At 42.7% G+C, this 19303-nt stretch overlaps 1 protein-coding gene across 1 annotated transcript in view; it reads right to left on the reverse strand.

The window, feature by feature from the left end:
* Nucleotides 1-814: 814 nt before the first annotated feature.
* The window catches only part of foxo6b (forkhead box O6 b), a 32132-nt gene continuing 13643 nt past the window's right edge, over nucleotides 815-19303 (reverse strand). The window contains exon 2 of the mRNA XM_058405355.1: nucleotides 815-5158. Coding sequence (XP_058261338.1) covers nucleotides 3494-5158 — 1665 coding nt within the window. The 3' untranslated portion in view covers nucleotides 815-3493. The remainder of the gene's footprint in view (nucleotides 5159-19303) is intronic.

A 19303-nucleotide genomic window follows, 5' to 3' on the forward strand; every position in this document is an offset into this window, starting at 1 on the left:
TGCCAGTTGCATTTTTTTCCCAGGTGCCATGGAAGCAAGAGTGGCAAAGATGGGCAGATGGCATCTGGTGCTTCTCTCTCTAATTTGTCTCTCACTCTTGCCGAAGTGTCTATGGTACCGGGTCAGCGTCTGGGAAGAGCAGAGTCGATTAGGGGAGCAGCCGTGTGTGTGTGTGTGTGTGTGAGAGAGAGAGAGAGAGAGAGAGAGAGCGCGAACAGTATGGAGGTGCAGATGCAGCCAGTCCCTCAGTGAGAATGTTTCCACTGGGAGAAACACAGCTATGGCACAGCATCTGGGGCATTAACGAGCCTTATCAGAGGCACACACCACACACACACACACACACACACACACACACAGAATGTACAACATGGCTTAGATACATATATACATGGCTATGCTCCAGGGTCCTTGATTCGAACCTACACTTAGGTCTGGAGTTTAATATGTTCTCTGTGTGTGTGGGCTTCCTCTGGGTTCTCAACATGTCAGTAGATGAATTGGCTACTCTAAATTGCCCCTAGGTGTAAGAGTATGTGTGTGTGTGTGTGTGTGTGTGTGTGTGTGTGTGTGTGTGTAGTGCCCTATGCTGAACTGACGATTCATCCAGGGTGTATACCTGCACTGCTCCAAGTGTTGCGTTGGCTGCACCATGACCCTGACCATGACATTATATATATATATATGTATATATATATATATATATATATATATATATATATATATATATATATATATATATATATATATATATATATATATACGCACACATACACACACATACAATACAATAGCACAGAGCGAGAATTCGGTCTTTTGTTTTTATTTTACAATCACCAGATGAGCAGATACATCATTTTAAAAAAGAAATAAAACCAAGATTTTTTGTCAAAAATTATTATACAATTTTTCTTCTCCATACAGATTTTGTACAGGAGGAAACATAAGTCAAAATGTAATAACATCATGATTCGATAATAAAGATGACAGGAGATTCAGGGGTTCCGCAGATTCACCCACAGACCCATCTTTTTTACCCAATAAATATAAACTGTATAATCATATTGTTGTTAGCCAGGCATAGTGGATACCAGGGCACAACCTCAATGGATTTCCATAGTCATTTCAGATACACCACTGTGCTACACACACACAAGAAGCTTTACACAGAAGCAGACATGGGGTCAGGGACCAAAACACGGTTGGGGGAATGATAGAGCGCCGGTCACCAAGAACATAAAGAAAGGCAGAGGGGAAAAAAGATGGCAGATGAAGACAGGCTTTATTGTCCTCAGTGGTAAAGAGAGAGATGAGAGAGAGAGAGAGAGACAAACAGAGAGGGAGAAGGCTGGCTATCTGATCAGAGTGTGTGCAAGAAAAGCTGCAGAGAGGCACTTGACATTTGGCCTGATTCAAACAGCTTTGCTGAGGGAAGGTACTCTGATGGAAACACACACTCACACTCTCTCCTCTCTCTCTCTGTCTGTCTCTCTCTCTATCTATATATCTCTCTGAGCTCATTTTTTTCCTCCTAGCAACCTATTGCTCTCCTTTTCAACTCATTCATTCTCCAATCCGTCTTTCTCTGTCAGCCTATCGATCAGTCTCCTCCACTCGTTCCTCTTTTTTTCTATCCTTCTCTCTCCCTTTATCTCTCTTGCTCTACTTTTCTAGAGACTTGTACCCGATGAGGAGGTGCTGAGATCGAGCATCATGAGAAATCAGATTCCCCCACTCACTGGGGAACATACTGAAACGTATAACACCACCCCACCCCACCCCTACCAAAAAAAACCCCCACAAAATTACATAACATCTATAGTAAAAGACAAAAAAAGAAAGATATGTCCGAGATGTGGCCATTAGCGATGAGACGTCTGAATGGAGGGCTGCGAGGTGACATACCTCAGGTGGTAGCATGATGGCGAAAGTAAAAGCTTTTTCAAAATCGAAAATACACACAAATCATCCTTCTTGGTAAGCACTTAATTACTTCTATCTCCCCTAAGTGTAATCAGTGGATGAAGAGGATATGACAGGAGTTCGTCTGTGAAAGGGAGATAGCACCCCATTTTCTGATTGTGCTAATTAGCATGCAGTTCACTAGTGTTTATTCTGAAGGCAGTGTAATATAGCTTTTCTCAGAAGTCTAGATTTATGGTTTTGTCTTTTGGCAATGTTATCACCACACTATAACCAATTACTTTATTAAGCTGATGCAACAGAATGTCATTTAAGGTTACTTTCTGCAAAGTTCCTGCACGATGTCGAATTAGGATTGAGAGTGCAGAGTTAATGAGGGTTAATGAGGCTTCATGATTGATATATCAGCATTGATTATCTAAAGTAACACTGCATAGGATCATGGTAATGCAGTATGCTAATGTAAACAAAAGGCCCAGTAAAGTTGAAGCTCAAAGTGCTTCAGATCATATGAGGCTGCCACAGTACAGTTGGCCACTGGAAAGAGCCTCGCTCAGGAAGTGTGGTAGCCTCGGATCGTTCCTTATCTCATTACAGCGAAAGCTACATAAATCCACAGACGGAGAGAAAGAGGAACAGGGTATTATTTGCATGTCTCCTCTCTCTCTCTCTCTCTCTCTCTCTCTCTCCATATCTATGTCTATGGCTACCTCCCTCTCCCTCTCCACCTCTCGTTCTCTTCTTCCCCACCATTTGCTGTAGAGTGACTTCAATCATCACTCTAGCCAAAACACATTAAGCTGGTTTGCCTGAAAAAAAAAGACACTCTGAGTGCCACATTCGATTTGGAGTAGTGATGCATAGCTGCTGCATTACTTTGGAGAATAAAAACGATGTGCTGAATATCAATAAAGTGGAGCTGATGGATGACTGTCCTAGCATATGGAAAAAAGGGACATCCGATGAACCTGCATGGGACGAGGACACACGCTCACACACACGCACACACACAACCCTGACCAACATGTACACAACACTGCCTGACAGTACAGATATTTATTTCTCCATCCTTTAAAAAAAATAAAAAATAAACAAAACAAAAAAAAAACACCACAATTTTTTTCATTCTGCAAGGATAACAGAATCATTTGGATACATAAAACCCAGCGAACCAGCAAACAATACGATTCCCCTGGTTTCAGAGTGGCTGTTACTGCCTCTGAATTTAGGGAGATAGATGTAAAGTGCTTGAGAGCTTTTGACCGGAAAGATGTTATGGATATTAAAGAGTAAACTGAGGGACAGAGATAGGACAAAACTTGGTTGAAGAATGCCATTATATTAATCCACAGAGAGAAGGAGAGAAGAAAGAGGAAGAATATTTATGGAGAACTCTACGTTCAAAATGACTGCACTGACACCAGCAACTATATGTCCTTAAAATGCCTTCTTGTACTTTTGGCTCTCTGAGCAAAAATAAATCACAGTCAAATCAGTTCTGACCTGATCAGACCCCACCCCAGCTCCCACTGGATCCTACGGTTAAAGTTTTCCAAATCAAGTGTTTGTGTTACCCAGGAACCCAACTCTGGCTGTTATGTGATTGCGGAGGCCCTGTGAACATCCCCATTCCGATTCCCAAGCCTATTCCCATTCCAACACCCTGTGAAAGTGATCCGTCATAGTTATAGTCCATTCCCTCTGTAGAGTCCATGAAATCGTTGAGAAGGACAGACTCCACATCGCCATCCAGACTGCTCTGATGGACTTCTATATCCATCTCTGACTGCTGCAGTCGGTTGTGAGGTGGCTGGTGGTGACCAGTTTGGTGACTGCCATTCTGGGCTGACTGGTGGTGGTAGTGGTAGTATACATGCCAGGGTTCTGTCAGGCCCTGGTGTTGAGCACCAGGGTAAGGTTGATGGCGGGTTTGTGGTGCAGACGCCATAAAGGAGGGGTCCTGGGGCACATCCATGAAGCCGGCTGGGTTAGGGGGTAGGGAGGTAGAGGGAAGGTGGGCACGAGGGCCATACGGATTGGAGGATTTGTGGTTGTAGGGTTGCAACATATCATTGTTGACTCTGGGAGAGAGAGTTGACTGCCTTGAGTTGCTGTGCTGCATATGGCTGTGCATGTGGTTTGAATTAGAGCTGGGGTTAAGCTTATGGTTTTGCTTGTGAGGTTGGCCATAGTCATGAGCAGGGTGATGTTTGGAACCATGGTTGTAGTCTAGATCTGGAAGATGCTTGTTGGGATTTTGGTTGTGATGAAGGCTTGAGTTCTGCTTATGGTTTGCTCCATGATCGTTGTGAAGGTTTTGATTGGGATTGGGATTCTGGCTGTGATTGTGACTACAGCTCTGATCATGGCCATGAGAGTGCACAATGCCATTAGACTGTGACATTAGTGAATGGGCAGTTTGACCTTGCCCGACTACCATGTCCTTCCCACAGTACTGTGGTCCACCAGCTAATAGGCTCTCCAGAGCATTGTTCTCTGAGTAAGCCCTAAGGGGGCGCTGGAAGCTGGTTGGCTTGTTTTCCTGGATAGTCTGCATAGGGGCATGGTGCCTCAGCATACTCATGGAAGGCTGACCATAGACGGTACCACAGTATGATGTTTCCCCCTTGGGGCCTGGTCCATAATGGTAGCCATTGCACTTGAGTTGCTGTGGTTGAGAGAAGTCTTCATCCAAGCTGATGGCTCCAGTAAGGTCAGCCAATTGAGGGAGCTCTACTGAAGGACAGTGGCCCCCTGTGCCTAAAGCCGGTGATCTGGTACTAGTGGGGCTCGGATAGAGGCGAGGGGAAGCTGAACAGGACAGCCCTCCCTCCTCTGGTTCATCTGGCTCTGCTTCGGCCACGATTGGTGATAGGCAGCCACTCAATGTGGATGCAGAGGAACTTGTTCTGGAATGCAGGTCTGCCCAGGCATCAAACTCCTCACTCCCTACTCCCATGCCACCCTTCCCAGCTGGGCTACCATGCTCTGGGGACCCTTGGATGCCAGGTCCAGCGCCAAGTCCTCGGCCCATCCCCATTGCCCTCTTTCGGCTTATTCGGCCTCGGGATTTTAGGTATTTTGTGCCATTGTCCATGGAGGCAGCCCGCCGACGAGGGCCCTTTCCCATCTTTCCACCTTCTGGGTTCAGCATCCACCATGAACTCTTGCCTGTTCCCTCGTTCTGCACACGAATGAAGCGGGTATGCAGGGACAGGTTGTGGCGAATGGAGTTCTGCAGAAACAGTTATGGGTAATGGGGTGGGAAGAAAGACAAAAACAGATTGTTAAACATTTAATACTACGCATATTGCAAAAATCACATCTTGTCTGCAAAAATACAATGTACAAGGCCTTTTAACTGGAATCAATTAACTGGAATCTATTATTCTGTCCAGAATAATTGTCCTTCATGGCACTGACTGCTTTTACATTTTAGATCACAGAAATCTAAAATTAGAAATATCTTTATTTAACAAGGCTACGAAATTGGTACTGGAAAACTGGTTGTTCAATAATACTTCAGGGGCAAATGCATTAGAAACTGAATATGTTAACTGGTTATTCTAGATGTATTATAAACACACTCTCAGGTACAATGCACACATTTGACCAATATGCATCAACTTTTGATATAAAGACTTAATAATAATTTAGAAGCAGCTAATCATTCCTAATCATCCTAATCATTCAGATCAAACGGCTGTTCTAGTAAAGCGTGGCAAGCACTGAGAAGCAGATCGATATAGCAGCTCCTCCACGCAGCAAATACTCTCTCTGACTCACACCACTGCCAACCGAGTCATGCACACACGCATGCATGTACACACACACACACACGCCACAGCAAGCACATCAAACCGTCGCCAAGGTTACCCAAATGAATCACACGTGGCAACATGATCGCAGACGCCCCTATCGATTGCAGGCCTCCAAATATGACAGGGAGCCAGCGAGAGAGGCGAGAGGGAGAGAGGTGTGATTCTGGCATGCTTACTGTGCTGGAAGAACACCAGAACAAAGAGAACAGAAAAAGAGAGGAGGGGGCTGTTTCCAATGCCAAGATAAACCATATTTAGATCACAGGAACAGATGAAGTAAACATGGGTTTGTTTCTTGCAACTGAATAATTGGGAATTCTTTTCGTTTTTGTTTTTTGAGAATTGAGTAATTAAAATTTGATCAACTAGAAGTTCCTTTTAGGACAAGGTAAAGACAGGCTGCTTGTTGTTCGTCAAGAGCTACACCAATGTACATAACTAATTGCCTTGTACAGGGAACACGTCTACCATATGTTGTACAGTAAAAGCACGGTGTATTGGAACTTGGTAGAGTAGCGATATTGAGTTATGTGTAGATATGAAGAGTAACGGTAGAGAATAATAATTTTTTTCACGCTGATAAACATGTCTGGTTCTGATAAATGCACACACTCTGGGAAATGTATTACATTTTTCAAACACCTGATGCAATAATGCATGCGCATATTACATTTTACGCTATATCATATGCTGCCAGTAGTTAAGTGACATGTATTCCTGGCTGGTTGGCAGTTCAGTATGACACTGCCTTTTGTCTGAAGATGTTACCACCATAATATATAACATATCGAAATAGTATTTTCCATACAGCTCTGTAGTCAGGTGGACAAAATAGTATCTCTGCCATGCTGTTTTGCCGAAACTATTTAGCACAATAATAGGCCTAGATGGACAGTAACGATGACAAAAAGAAGCCTAACACAATTTTCCTGGAAATAACGACAGCAGAGATAGCTGTATTGATGTGGTTATGTGAATGGCAATAACACATTTGTGTTGCTGGTGTAAAGAAAAGAAACGCTTCCTTCGCCGGAAAAGTTAACCCGTCGATTCTACGGGTTTCTGTACATGAAAGCTCCTCCTCTTGTCTTGCAAAAGTATCCTTGTATTCATTGTATCATTGTACAGTATCACTCAACTAATCTCCATCTCCATTACACCCTCTGTCTGACTCACACGCGTACGCAAATGATATTTTCCCGTTTCCTTGCTACCTGTCTCTATATCACAAATGAAAACATGTCACTTATAGCTGCCTGTCAGGACTTCCGCATTATTATTATCCATTGTAAGACTAAGTCGAAGATAACAGTTCAGCCTACACTTCAAGGGAACCGCAAGATTATAACGTAGAGCATAAGTGGTGATAATTTGGGGTTTAAATAAAATAGTTGTATTGCTAATGAGTGAACTAAACAAGAGGAGCCATGAAATGTTTAATAGCAGTAATAAAACTGTAAGTACACCATGCTAATGATAAAGCTAAAAAAAAAGCTATCCTAAAGTATGTTACTAAATCATTGGCCTTTTATTCACTGAATAATCCATGCTAGAAATGAAAGCAGGAAGCAAAAGAAGTTCTGTTTGTATACAATACGCTTACATTTCAAATGTTTGGAAATATATCCCTGGGCGGCACAGCAGCCTATCGTTCCTGAATTACGGCTTCAGGGTCTCTGGGTTGATCCTGAGCTCAGGTTACTCTCTCTGCACGTTCTTTCATCTGTGTGGGTTTCCTTTGGGTTCTCCGGTTTCCTCCCACCTCCCAAAACATGCATGTGCCATAAACTGGGGTTCAGCCTTGCCTTCTGCTCACAGTTACAGGGATAAGCCTAAGATCCTACACAGCCCTCTTCATTACACCGTTAATGACCAGCAGTGCAGTGAATAAATCTTAAATGTGTGGTATTAAAGATTAATCGTTTGTGTACTATACTGCGTATTTATATGGTGTACACATTAACATAGTTACAGTCCTAGCCTGGGTTTGGCAAAGTGTGTAATATTGCTAATTATCACATTTAATCTAGTCTGAGAAGTACATCAACCAAGAATTAATCCTGCACTCAGACCCATTTAGAAGTGCTAATTTTTTTTTTTTTTAACAAAAGGTACAGACAAGTTTGGAAGTCATTCTTTGTTCTGAGCAGATTTTAGTTTAGCGAATATCATCCTAAGCATCAAGAACTCTGTTACAGTATTTACTGGTTCACACCATCATCTCACTTTCACACTTATTCATCCCTTTTCTCCATCTCCTCCATCTGTTTATCACATAACCATACTTTTCACACCCCCTAAATCACTCACATACTTGTCCTTCACCTGTACTCAAACAGGAAAACAAAACCATCAGACAGAAAGAAAAACACAACACACGCTGGCATGCATCACTTATATGCACTGAATAAACCTTCATCAAGTACCTCTATCAGATCACATATAATCTATCTCTCGCCTCTTTTCTTTGTAAAAAAAAAAAAAAAAGAGGCATCTTGTTTTTCCATAGTGATTCTGAGAGCTATTACGGCTCATATTAGTGAATGTATATTGGGCACCCAGGTGAGCCAATTATCATGGTGCGACAGAGAGCTGAGCTGGAGATGAGCTCCAGAGTTGGCTGATCTCAAAAAAACCCCTGCCTCTCTCTCTCTCTCTCTCTCTCTCTCTTTTATTCTCTCTCTCTCTCTCCGTCTCTCTCCTGGGATTTCTGAAGGGCTGATTCTCCAGCCCACGCTATCAGGCGAAAAACCGTGCCACTTTGACTCTGCTCCTTTTCAAAGCAGTGAGAAATTGGATAAGTGAGGGGTATTTATGTTCTCTGGCCCCCCTCCAAGGTGCTCCTATTCTCAACCAGCAGCTCAGCCAAATGACATGAGCCCCCATGCTGGTGTAATAGTCCAATGTTGTGCAGCCACGGCAGGCAAGGGGCTGACTTAATCAAAGCCAAACGGTGTGACAGCTTCGAAAAATGCCCCATGTCAGGCGATCAGAAAGCAGCCCTCTGACAGCTACACCACGGCTGACGTTAGCCGCAGAGGGGTAACCATGACTACAGCGTTAAATGCTGGGGAGAAAGGCGGGAAGCGAGTGAGGCGGGTTAGGGATAAAAGTATGAATTGAAAGAGGTGGATTAGGGCAAAAAAGAAGCAATGCAGTTTGATGTTCTAGGTTTCATCCGAGACTGTCAGGTGACTCACAAGGGAGCATCCATCATTCAGTCACAATGCCACAGGAGCTGTCTCTGAGGACTGGTGATCAGCAAGTCAGGTATAACCTGCAAGGCTTGCTGGGTGACTACCACTAGCCATCTATAGCTCCGAACACACATCAGCATCAAGCTACCAGAAGCTCAGGGTGCTTTGAATCGACTCTTCGTTCATGTTGTTCAAAACCTTGAGTCACCTGAAGAGCTAGAAACAATCGCATAGCGTGACTCTGATCTCTCCCTCTAATGCTAAAGAACAGTGATCACTTACAGTACAGAGATCCTCTTGTTAAGTCTGCTTTGCTCAACCACAGTGTGGCTTGTGGTAACCTTCTGCAAACAGCAAGCCTGTGGCTCATGTTTGACCCAGACACCTTGTCGGTCCAATGTGAGTCAGCAGACTGCCTAGCCCTTCCCATTACACTCATATGTATTTGTGTACACACTCACCAGACACTCACATTCATCAATTCATCCACAGGAATCCACACCCATACACAGTCTTGTAACCACACTCACACAGACACACACAGCAATCTAGCAATCACACCTCCACTGAGGGTAATCCCAGAAAGTCTGGAGATAATCCTGCTTAAATCTGGCTGTTTGTCACCTGGGTGTCAACCCAGGAGTTGCTGTAAAGCACCAGGGATTGGAGGGATCATATGTTGGCCAGGAGGGCATTAAGCTAAGAGCGATGATGGTCCAAATGTTCAGGCCAGAAATATTACTGAAAAATTCAAAACAGATCTTTCAACTGTGGATCTTATGCACTATAAACGTCTATGGCTTTCAAACAGGACACTATAAACTGTCTGGCAACGATCACAAACATTCTACTCCCAAATGTGTCATGTCAGACGTTTTGGTCTTGATTTTTTTTTTTTTTTTTTTTTTTTTTTTGCTTCTCTAACTAACCTTCAAGCCAAAAAGGAAAATAGTTTAGTGATTACCTTAAAATGAAAACCTGACCCTTGGTGAATTTTCCATTAAAAGGTGACAATGTTAATCCTGTCCATAACAATAAACCAAGTGTTGTCTTGGTTGGATGTATGGTTCAGGTTAATAGAAATTATTCAAGATAACAATCCCAAGAGCCTAAAATTGCTGGAGTAGGGCTCAAGAGAAAAATGTTTGCCCTATCTTTGGAAGATCACAGTTTGAATCCTGACAAGGCAGAGCCATGCATGGCCAGGAGCCAGGGAAGCAAACTTGGCTGTGTTTTCTGGGTAACATGAGAGTATGTCTCTTTCCCCTGTCAATCATAGCACCACTAATCATGAGTGTCTGAGAGCTCATGTATGTGTAAGAGGGCAGAGAGCACTTTCCTCAGAACTGCCCTTATAGGAAAGTAATAGTTGTTTCTTTGCAGCAAAGTAAACCAACCCATGTAGATTTGATTCTGTACCTGAGAGGTTACCTGAGATCTTATCCATTAGACCAGGCTGCTGCAATATCAACACAGTGCAAGAGACAACTACATTATAGTCACTGATCTAGACTTCAGGATGATCTTAATCAAATATATCCTTGAAGTGGAGTTATGAGGGACGCTGGGTTTTTGGCCTAAAAGCGAGACTAGGACTACTTTAAAAACTTCAGCTTTAGTACAGAAAAGAAGAGAGAATAATGACTGCATATAGTTTAGACACACAACATGTGTCATTTCAGTGTTTTTCAACAGGGATTTCTATTTATGTTTCTGTGTATTCTGCACAGGCTAATACGAGTGGATGGATAGTTTTTGAATTCCTATGAAGGACTCGTGGAAAGCATTGTGCTAATTTGCAGAACACTCTCCTTGGAGCATTAAAAGCAATTTTACATTTTGTGCACTGCTCCATTTGATACAGCGCAGAACATTCTTTTCAAGCAGGGATTGCTGAAGTGTTCTTAGCAGCTAGCACGGCTGAAACGTTTGCAACCTTGCTTCAACCATTATGTATTAATCCTTCACGCACAGCCATCAGTCATTATGTACAGACTTGTCAATGGGTCTCTGTCTCTCTCTCTCTGCCAGACATATTTTGGATAAGCACAAGTATGGTAAAAGATAGACACTGGCTGTGTGCATTATGAAGGGGAAAGCAAAGGAGGAGGTGGGGGGGTTTGAGAAACAGAGAGACAAAGCAATATATTACAGGCGGCGAGAGTTAAAATGAGAGCTCTGTGTGGGAAAGAGGGCTCGTCTGCTAAGCCTGTCTGGAGGCAATCGATGGAAATTAGCAAATGCTAAAGATACACTTCCTGTGGAAGATGTCACGGGCAACGTTCATTTGTTTGAGGGGAAATGAACTCACAGCTATGTGGATTAATGAGCAATGTCTTGAGAGGTAGGATGCGAAAAGAATTCATTCAGTGGTTAATATTGTAATAAAACTCACTGGGCATTTTTGGTAGGAATATCTGTATACCTGCTGATTCATGTAGTTATTCAATCAGCCAATCAGATACAATAGATACAGGCAAAGAGTTTCAATAAAACTTCACAAAATGTGATCTCTGTGACTGTGGCATAGTTGATGGTGCCAGATAAGTTATGTATTTTTGCTGATTTCTAGTGAATTTAGCCTTTTGTCTTTTGTGAGATTATACAGGATGGTGCGAAAAACAAAAAACATCCTGGAAGGGAAAACGCCTTGTTGATGAAAGACGTCTGAGGAGAATAGGGAGAATAGGCAGTCTGATTAGAGCTGACAGGAAGGCTACAGTAACCTAACTCAAATAATCACAGCCGTATTGAGAAGAAAAGCACACAACATGTCAAAGCTTGAGACGGATGGACTACAGCAGTAGAAGCCAGGAAACTGGGCAGCAGAAATTTGGAAAAAATACCAGGTGATATTTATCTGTCTAGTTATAGGTGAGCCTGTGCTCACTCTCTGGAGCCCCAGCTTCCTGTTCCTCTATAAATTAGATGAATATAATGGTAGGAGTTTGTCGCAGTGAGCAAAATCTCTTTGTATTTGGCCTACCTACTACTGTAATAACTATTATTACAGAAATGCTAATTGCTGAAAATTGCTCACAAATTGCTATCACAACCTTGGAGACACAAAAGACACAGCTAACCCTCAAACAACAGACAGTCTTTCTTTTGTTCATCACAGAGATGTCTGTCAATGCCCAGGGTAAGGGAGGAAGGAAGGGGTAGCTCTATCGTTATGTAAACGTAAGTGGTCAGTACGTTTGACTATTTGAGCTACCAAATGTTTAACGGTTGCACCAAATGACATACTGTAGTTTTAGCATAGCTTTAACGTAAAAGTTTATTGTATACCGACCCTGTAGTGCAACGTCCACTGAAAATAAAATAATAAAATAAATTTCAGTCCAACATGAATAATGCTACCATTCACAAAGTAAAGCAAGATATTGATAACAGGATAATATCATTCTGGATATGTTTACCTCAGGGTATCGGAATATTATTATGTATATTATTATATTAGTTTATAGGACTAGGGCTGTTTTATTATTAGTCAGTGTAGCTCCACTAGTAGTGCAAAATGTCATCCAATTAGAGATATTGTCAAGGTACAAATTTGCTTTATATATATATTACCATAAATGTCATTCAATGCAGATTAAGGTTTTAAGTTATTTTCCTTTGCTTTTTTACTAAATTTGCATTAGAGCACAAGCAGAAAAGCAGAACACGTACTTTCCTGTATAAAATGCAAATCCATGAGAGTCATGACTACACACACACACACACACCTCAACCACGCTGAGTGATGCACAACCGACGCACAACCTTTATGGGTCTGCTTCCTTATCTACGGTTAAAACTTAACAAACCGGATGGAAAAAAATTACACGGATTATACAGAGTGACGTGTTTTACCATCACCAGCCGCAGTTTTGATCTAAGATCAATTTTACTTCAATTTAACATTTTCACCGTGCTACTTTTGAACCAATTATGCACAACAATGCACAGTTTAGGACTGACATTACACCCTGACTTATAATCGAACCTCAGCTGGTGCAACTGACCCCTGGATGTTAGCGTCCAATGTTGCCCAATGTCAGTTAGACTTACACTTGCCCCCTTGAGGAGTGAGAGTCTGAGTGAACAGGTAGGATAGAGATGGACAGAGTGGTGTGGTGGGGGAGGAAGGAAGGAGGGCGTTTAAAAATAGCCTGAACAGATTAAAGAGCATCTGAGTGCAGAGCAGGGGATCAGAAAATCCACCCTGCATACCAAAATAGCCTTTGAGGGCACAATGAGCCAAACTTTCCCATCTCGCTGGCTGGCACAACAGAGCACGAGTCCAGCCAGGTTTCCCGTGACAAAGTGGCCCCAGATGATGCCACAGTTAATACGCTTACAGCTTCAAACTATACTTCTGCACTACATATATCTCTTATGCTCACTTACTCCTGGTGATGGCACTTGATAATGACACTTGAAGCCATTTTACAATAATCCTGTTGAAAAAAAAATCGCTTGGTATGTTTAGTAGCCAGGAATAGTATTTCTTTAGCTTCACTAAAATCTATAAATTTGTAAATTTGCCGTTTGGATTCAGCCGAAGTTATATACAGTAGCTAGCTAGCTTACTGATGATAAACTAGCACCCTCTTGTCGCAGGTGAAGACAAAGGATTTCAGGTTCATGACTTAATTTGCATTGTCACATTTTCAGCAGCTAAAATCACAAATCTGTTTAATACAATTCGATGAATACATGCCTAGCTCAGGAAGTAAGCTAGCTAAATAAACTGCTAGCAAACTAGCTTCCATTTCCCACAGGCGAACGTGTGGGATACTTCAGTATGTGCGTATCTGTTTTGTTTATCACCGCCATTAGCTAAATTAGCTGGTTAACAAAACGATCAGGGTAATTTGTTAATGATTTTCAAGTTTAAAGTCATTAGAGAGATCGCGAGCTCATACTCGGTTGTTTCGGTTTGTTTGTTTTTTTTTTTCATTAAAGAATTGACTTCAAATTAGAAAATGTCCACATAATCTATAATCTGTAACCCGGTATCAGCCATCCACGTGAAGTAAGTCATTTAAACGAGCTCAGTGATAGATCCTGTAATCCCAAGCCCATTGTCACTCCTCTCTTCCAAACAGCCATTGAAAAGACAGTAACACTATCGTTTTTGCACAAAGTCATCCTCTGTCCTAGACAGAGCATGCACAATTAATTAGTAAATCATTAATTAAGTCACGCTTCGATTCTTTCAGTTCGAGGGCATGGAGAGAGTTGATCACTTTAATCAAGAGCAAACAGATGAGGAAGCACACTCGCATGATTCTTAATTAAAGCACAGCTAGATTAATGCATTTTATGGCGTAGTTTAAGATGATATCCAAGTTCATGTGAAAGGACAAAGGCGTATTGTGTACACACGGATATTTATGGGATTTTCCTTGGATGCCGGGAGATGTGTTCGAGCGCACGGTAGAAGAATGCCTTCAGTGCTCATGCACTTTATAATCATGTGTAACACACAAAGATGCGGCATACAAATACACACACACACACACTTGTGCTCTGTTAGCCTGGCACATAGGGCCCGCTCATTACAACAATGCCAAGCTACCAGTTGCTAAGGAGACCTGTGGGAGAGGGAGGGTTCCTGTTGCTATGGCAGCAAGCCTGCTTTCTGCCAACCGCCTTTCCCCACGAGACCTGACCGTAGTACGCAGAGAAAGGGAGCGACAGAAAGAAAGGAAGATGGAGAGAAGAACAGAGGAACAAGAGGAGTGTGTGTGTGTGTGTGTGTGTGTTTGCGGGGGTGTAAAAGGGGGTTAGGGGTAAGAGATGTTGAAAGAGTTTACAAAGAAGGCAGCAAGCAGAGTAGGATTTGGGGGGAGGAGTGACAGAAAAACAGGGGGGAAGCAGGAGAGGGAATGTGCTGTGAAAATTGATGGAGTGAAAGAAGAATAGTCAGGGTTAAGGCGATGCAGCAAATAAGCAAGGATGCCTTTGAGAGCTCCATTTTCTTTCCCATGAAGTGATGTACAGCACTGAATTGTGCTCAGCTGATGGGGACCGAACACAATGGGCTCCGCTGCTAATGGCTCGAAGTGAAGACGCAGAGGAACCTGAAGCTCCCGGAAGTGACCCATCTTTGACTTTAGCTTCCAATCCCTTATCTTGGTGGGAACGGCTCATGGAGCTTTCATCACCTTAACCCTGGCTAGTTAAAATGAATGTTAATCTGGAGAAATGGAAAAGATTTTAGTGTGTGTTTGCCAACCAAATGTCTGAACGCAACTCACCTGCAGCACAAATATTAAACTTTTCATACTTTTAACTTGTATATTACGTTCTTCATGACATCAGTGTAATTGAACCACGCCCATATCTACCGCTCGGCTATTTAATAAAGATCAATATGTAATGAATCCTTTCACCTCATGCTTAACCCTTTGTTTTTCCCAGGTGCCTGGTTTTGTTGTGTCCATGTTCAGCACTATCATGTCTCACTCCGCACTGGTGCTTAATGCTGCCTATAAATTAGACACATGGGGCTTTAAGAATTTATAGCTTTTCATAAGTATTTCTGTTTATACCTAGCTTACTAGGAGACGTTTCTTCACAGAAAAGTTCACACAGACGTTTCTCTCCTCAAAGTAAACGGTGATATCAAACTCATTCCTGCTTACTTAGACGCCACAAGTGCTTGTTCATCAGCATCTAATATATAAAAGGTGTTTTCTTCACCCACTAAAATTCTGTGTAAGGTTATCCAACAGAGGGGAAAAACATCTCGCACTCGAAGCCAACAGTTTCCTGACTCATTTTATATCAGACCTGTAATTCATTCGGTTATGCTGAATGAAAATGTCCAAGAAGTTTCCATTCTTCCTGCTAAATGGAAATCCAGTGTCTTCTTCTTCTTTTGGCTTTTCCCTTCAGGGGTCGCCACAGTGAATCATCTCTCTCCACCTATCCCTATCTTCTGCATCCTCAACACTTGCACCCACTAGCTTCATATCCTCATTTATTCCATCCATATACCTCCTCTTTGGCCTTCCTCTTTGCCTCCTGCCTGGCAGCTCCATGTCCAACATTCTCCTACCAATATACTCACTCTCCCTCCTCTGGACATGTCCAAACCATCTTAACCTGGCCTCTCCCTAACTTTGTCCCCCAAACGTCCAACATGAGCTGATGTACTCGTTCCTAATCCTGTCCAACCGTGTCACTCCCAAAGAGAACCTCAACATCTTCAGCTCTGCTACCTCCAGCTCTGACTCCTGTCTCTTCCTCAGTGACACTGTCTCTAAACCGTACAGCATGGCAGGTCTCACCACCGTCTTGTACACCTTCCCCTTGATTCTCGCCGATATTTTTCTATCACAATATGGAAATCCAGTGTACGGGTAAAAAAGAGTTAAATATACTTGAGAGTCCAAGGTACGCAGCAATGCAGGACAGTAAAATGGACATTTTCAAAATCTCGAGGCTGCTGAGAATACAGAGACATTCCACAGTTGGAAATTACATTAGCTAGTTGTTTTTAATCACTGAATGATTTATGCTGATCTGCAAGCACACACAAAACTGTAAATAAACGTTAACTCACTTACAACTACAAGCATACTTTCCATTGGAGGGACAGTTAGTTCTGCTGTGTTTGTGAAAAACTTTCACAGAACTCCCGAACAAGAGAGCAGATTTATATGATCTCCTACAAAAAGACAGATAACGTAACACACTCCTTAAATACTGCCACCCTAAGGGTCACTCCTTTCCGAAATAAAACCCGAGGAGGCGCAAACACTGCCCAAATATGTTGCCTAACTAGAAACAGGAACTGGTCTATCAGAAAAAACTGGGAATTTTCCCAGCAGGCTGTTCCATGATGTTACTCATTTCTGATTAGTTCAGTCTTACTAGATGTATAGCTTATCAACTTCCTGGGTTGCATGTAGAACAGACAAAAAGTGTAAAAAGGTAGCATGAAGAAAGTGCAAGAAAATCTACCAGCATGGTTCCAGTATAAGAAATAGCCAAGAAATCTTCCAGAAATAATAAATAATGATGTTAAACTATAAAATTTTACAGAATATATGATTTACATTTACATAGCCATATAGTTTATGATATTTTATTAGTACTCTTTTGGTACTTTGGAGCAATCTTAAAGCAGAGAGACACATTGAAAGCAAATTCCAGGACTGATTAGTTGAATTCCAGGTAACTCCCACGTACAGAAGTGCTTTCCTCTGACTATCCGAGAGACACCGTGCTTGAGGTAGGGACACTAGGGCCGATTTCGAATGACCAGTCCACCAGTGCTTTGGGGAGGTGGAAGGAAACCAGGGACCACAGGTAAAGCACAGGGAGTGCGTAAAAAATTCCACACACAGTGGTTCAGTTTCCTGGTGGTCCAGCGGCAGGATCCGGTGGCCCGGGTTCAAATCCTGAGCAGGGTGCTAACCCAGCCACTGAAGAGTTAACTCTCAGTGCCAGTCCCCAGGATTAAATGGGAAGGTTGTGTCAGGAAGGTCATCCGGTGTAAAAGCAGTGCCAAACCGAAACATGCGTACTACGGTGACCCGAAAGTGGAGCAGCCGAAAGAACAACAACAATGTCGTCAGAGGTTCATACGTACGAGTCCGACGGTGGTGATTACGATGGGGTTTTTTTGTAGTTGAAAGAAAGTAAAGAACTGAACAGCAACAGCAAACGCTCGCTTAAATCCTAGCATCCGTTTAGGCCGCCATGACTTTTCGTTACAGACACGTCCCCAGCTGTGAGGCTGTTCACTACGTACATTAATTACGATATTACTGACAGGATTTGAAGGCACCATTTGAACCAGGGACCCTGGAGCTATGAGTTGTCAGTGCTACCCACTGTTTTATTTTTGGGGGTTTTTTTTGTATTAAAAAGTCAAAACACTAAAGCAGTGGAAAGTTTAGATGTTTAGATGTTTTGGGATGTTTAAACTTTTTGTCCCGCAGCTTAGTAACGCTGGATAAACACAACTAGTCACCACTTACACAAGCCCCAAAGAAGTGTTTGGACATTCAAGGGATTACAGAGGGTGTGTAGTTTAGTTTCCTTCAGACAGACCAGAGAAATTCTCTGACAATCAGGAAGTGACATTATGTGTGACACTGTGAATACATTATAGCTTGTGCGATTCCCCTAACAATGATATTTCAGCACGAGAAGGTGCAATGAGGCGCATCACAAACCAACGCCACGGCCGCTCTGTAGTAATAACGCACTGAAAGGAGAGAGAGGAATAAAAGAAATAGAGGAAATTCAAGAGACGGAAAGAGACGGAAAATGAGGAAGAGTATCTCGGTATCGATCAGGGGCATGATGAGGGCCTGTAGTGAGGAGTCAAAAGAGGAGAGATGGGGGAAAAAACAGACGGAGAGAGAGAGAGAGAGAGAGAGAGAGAGAGAGAAGGTTGACTGTCTGAAGTTTTTATTATTATTATTTTTTGCAGTCTTCAGCTCCGAATTGGTTCCATCCTGTGCTGCTACTCTTCCTCTGTGGCATTCTTCACTGCTTCAATTCTTCTGACACACATACTGCACAAATCTGTCTTAGCTGATAAATTAGGCTTGAGGGGATAAGAATGAGACAATGGACCGTCTAAATGTTTCCCTCCCCATCATACACACACACAAACACACACACACACACACACACATTTCGCTATGTGCTTACGCCATATTCATTGTGGTCGTTTAGAGGATGCGCCTCTCTCCCCCCAGTGTGTCTGTTTCTCATTCTCCTTCTCATAGACTCAGAGAAGAGTGGCAGAGTCGGTCCTGTTCATCTGCTCTCATTCAGACACACACACACACACACACACACACACACATACACCCTCGTGAACTTATATATACAAATACACTCAGACGCTGGCTTTATTGACTTATTCATGCATGAGTGTATTTCAGGGGCAGAATGCTCTGTCTGCTTGTCTCATGCACTCCAGACATACCCCCCACCCACACACACACACACACATCCTTTTACAGTGTTGATGTTTGAAGGATCATTTGGGTTTTTTTAACTGGCCCTCATCCTACAGCGCTACATTGCACTGTCTGTTTTTCTGTCTTTCCCTCTCACTCTTTCCCTCATCATCTTCATTTATTTCCTTCCCTTCTTTCTTCATTCCCTCTCTCCATCCTGTCCTCTGGTCTACATTTAGCCGGAAAAAGAGAAGGACGGCTCGCCATTTCTGGAACAAAGACAGCCCAATTAAGTCAGTTTGAGTTAAGGTCAGCACGGCAGACAGAATGGAGAAGAGAGAACGTGAAATTGAACAAAAAGGAAGCGGAGGGAAGAAACGAGAGAACGGGGAGAAAAAGGAGAGTCTGAGTGACTTTGTAGCACGAGAGAGAGGCGACTCCG

Source organism: Hemibagrus wyckioides, linkage group LG12 (assembly GCF_019097595.1).
Source record: "Hemibagrus wyckioides isolate EC202008001 linkage group LG12, SWU_Hwy_1.0, whole genome shotgun sequence".
NCBI lineage: Eukaryota > Metazoa > Chordata > Actinopteri > Siluriformes > Bagridae > Hemibagrus > Hemibagrus wyckioides.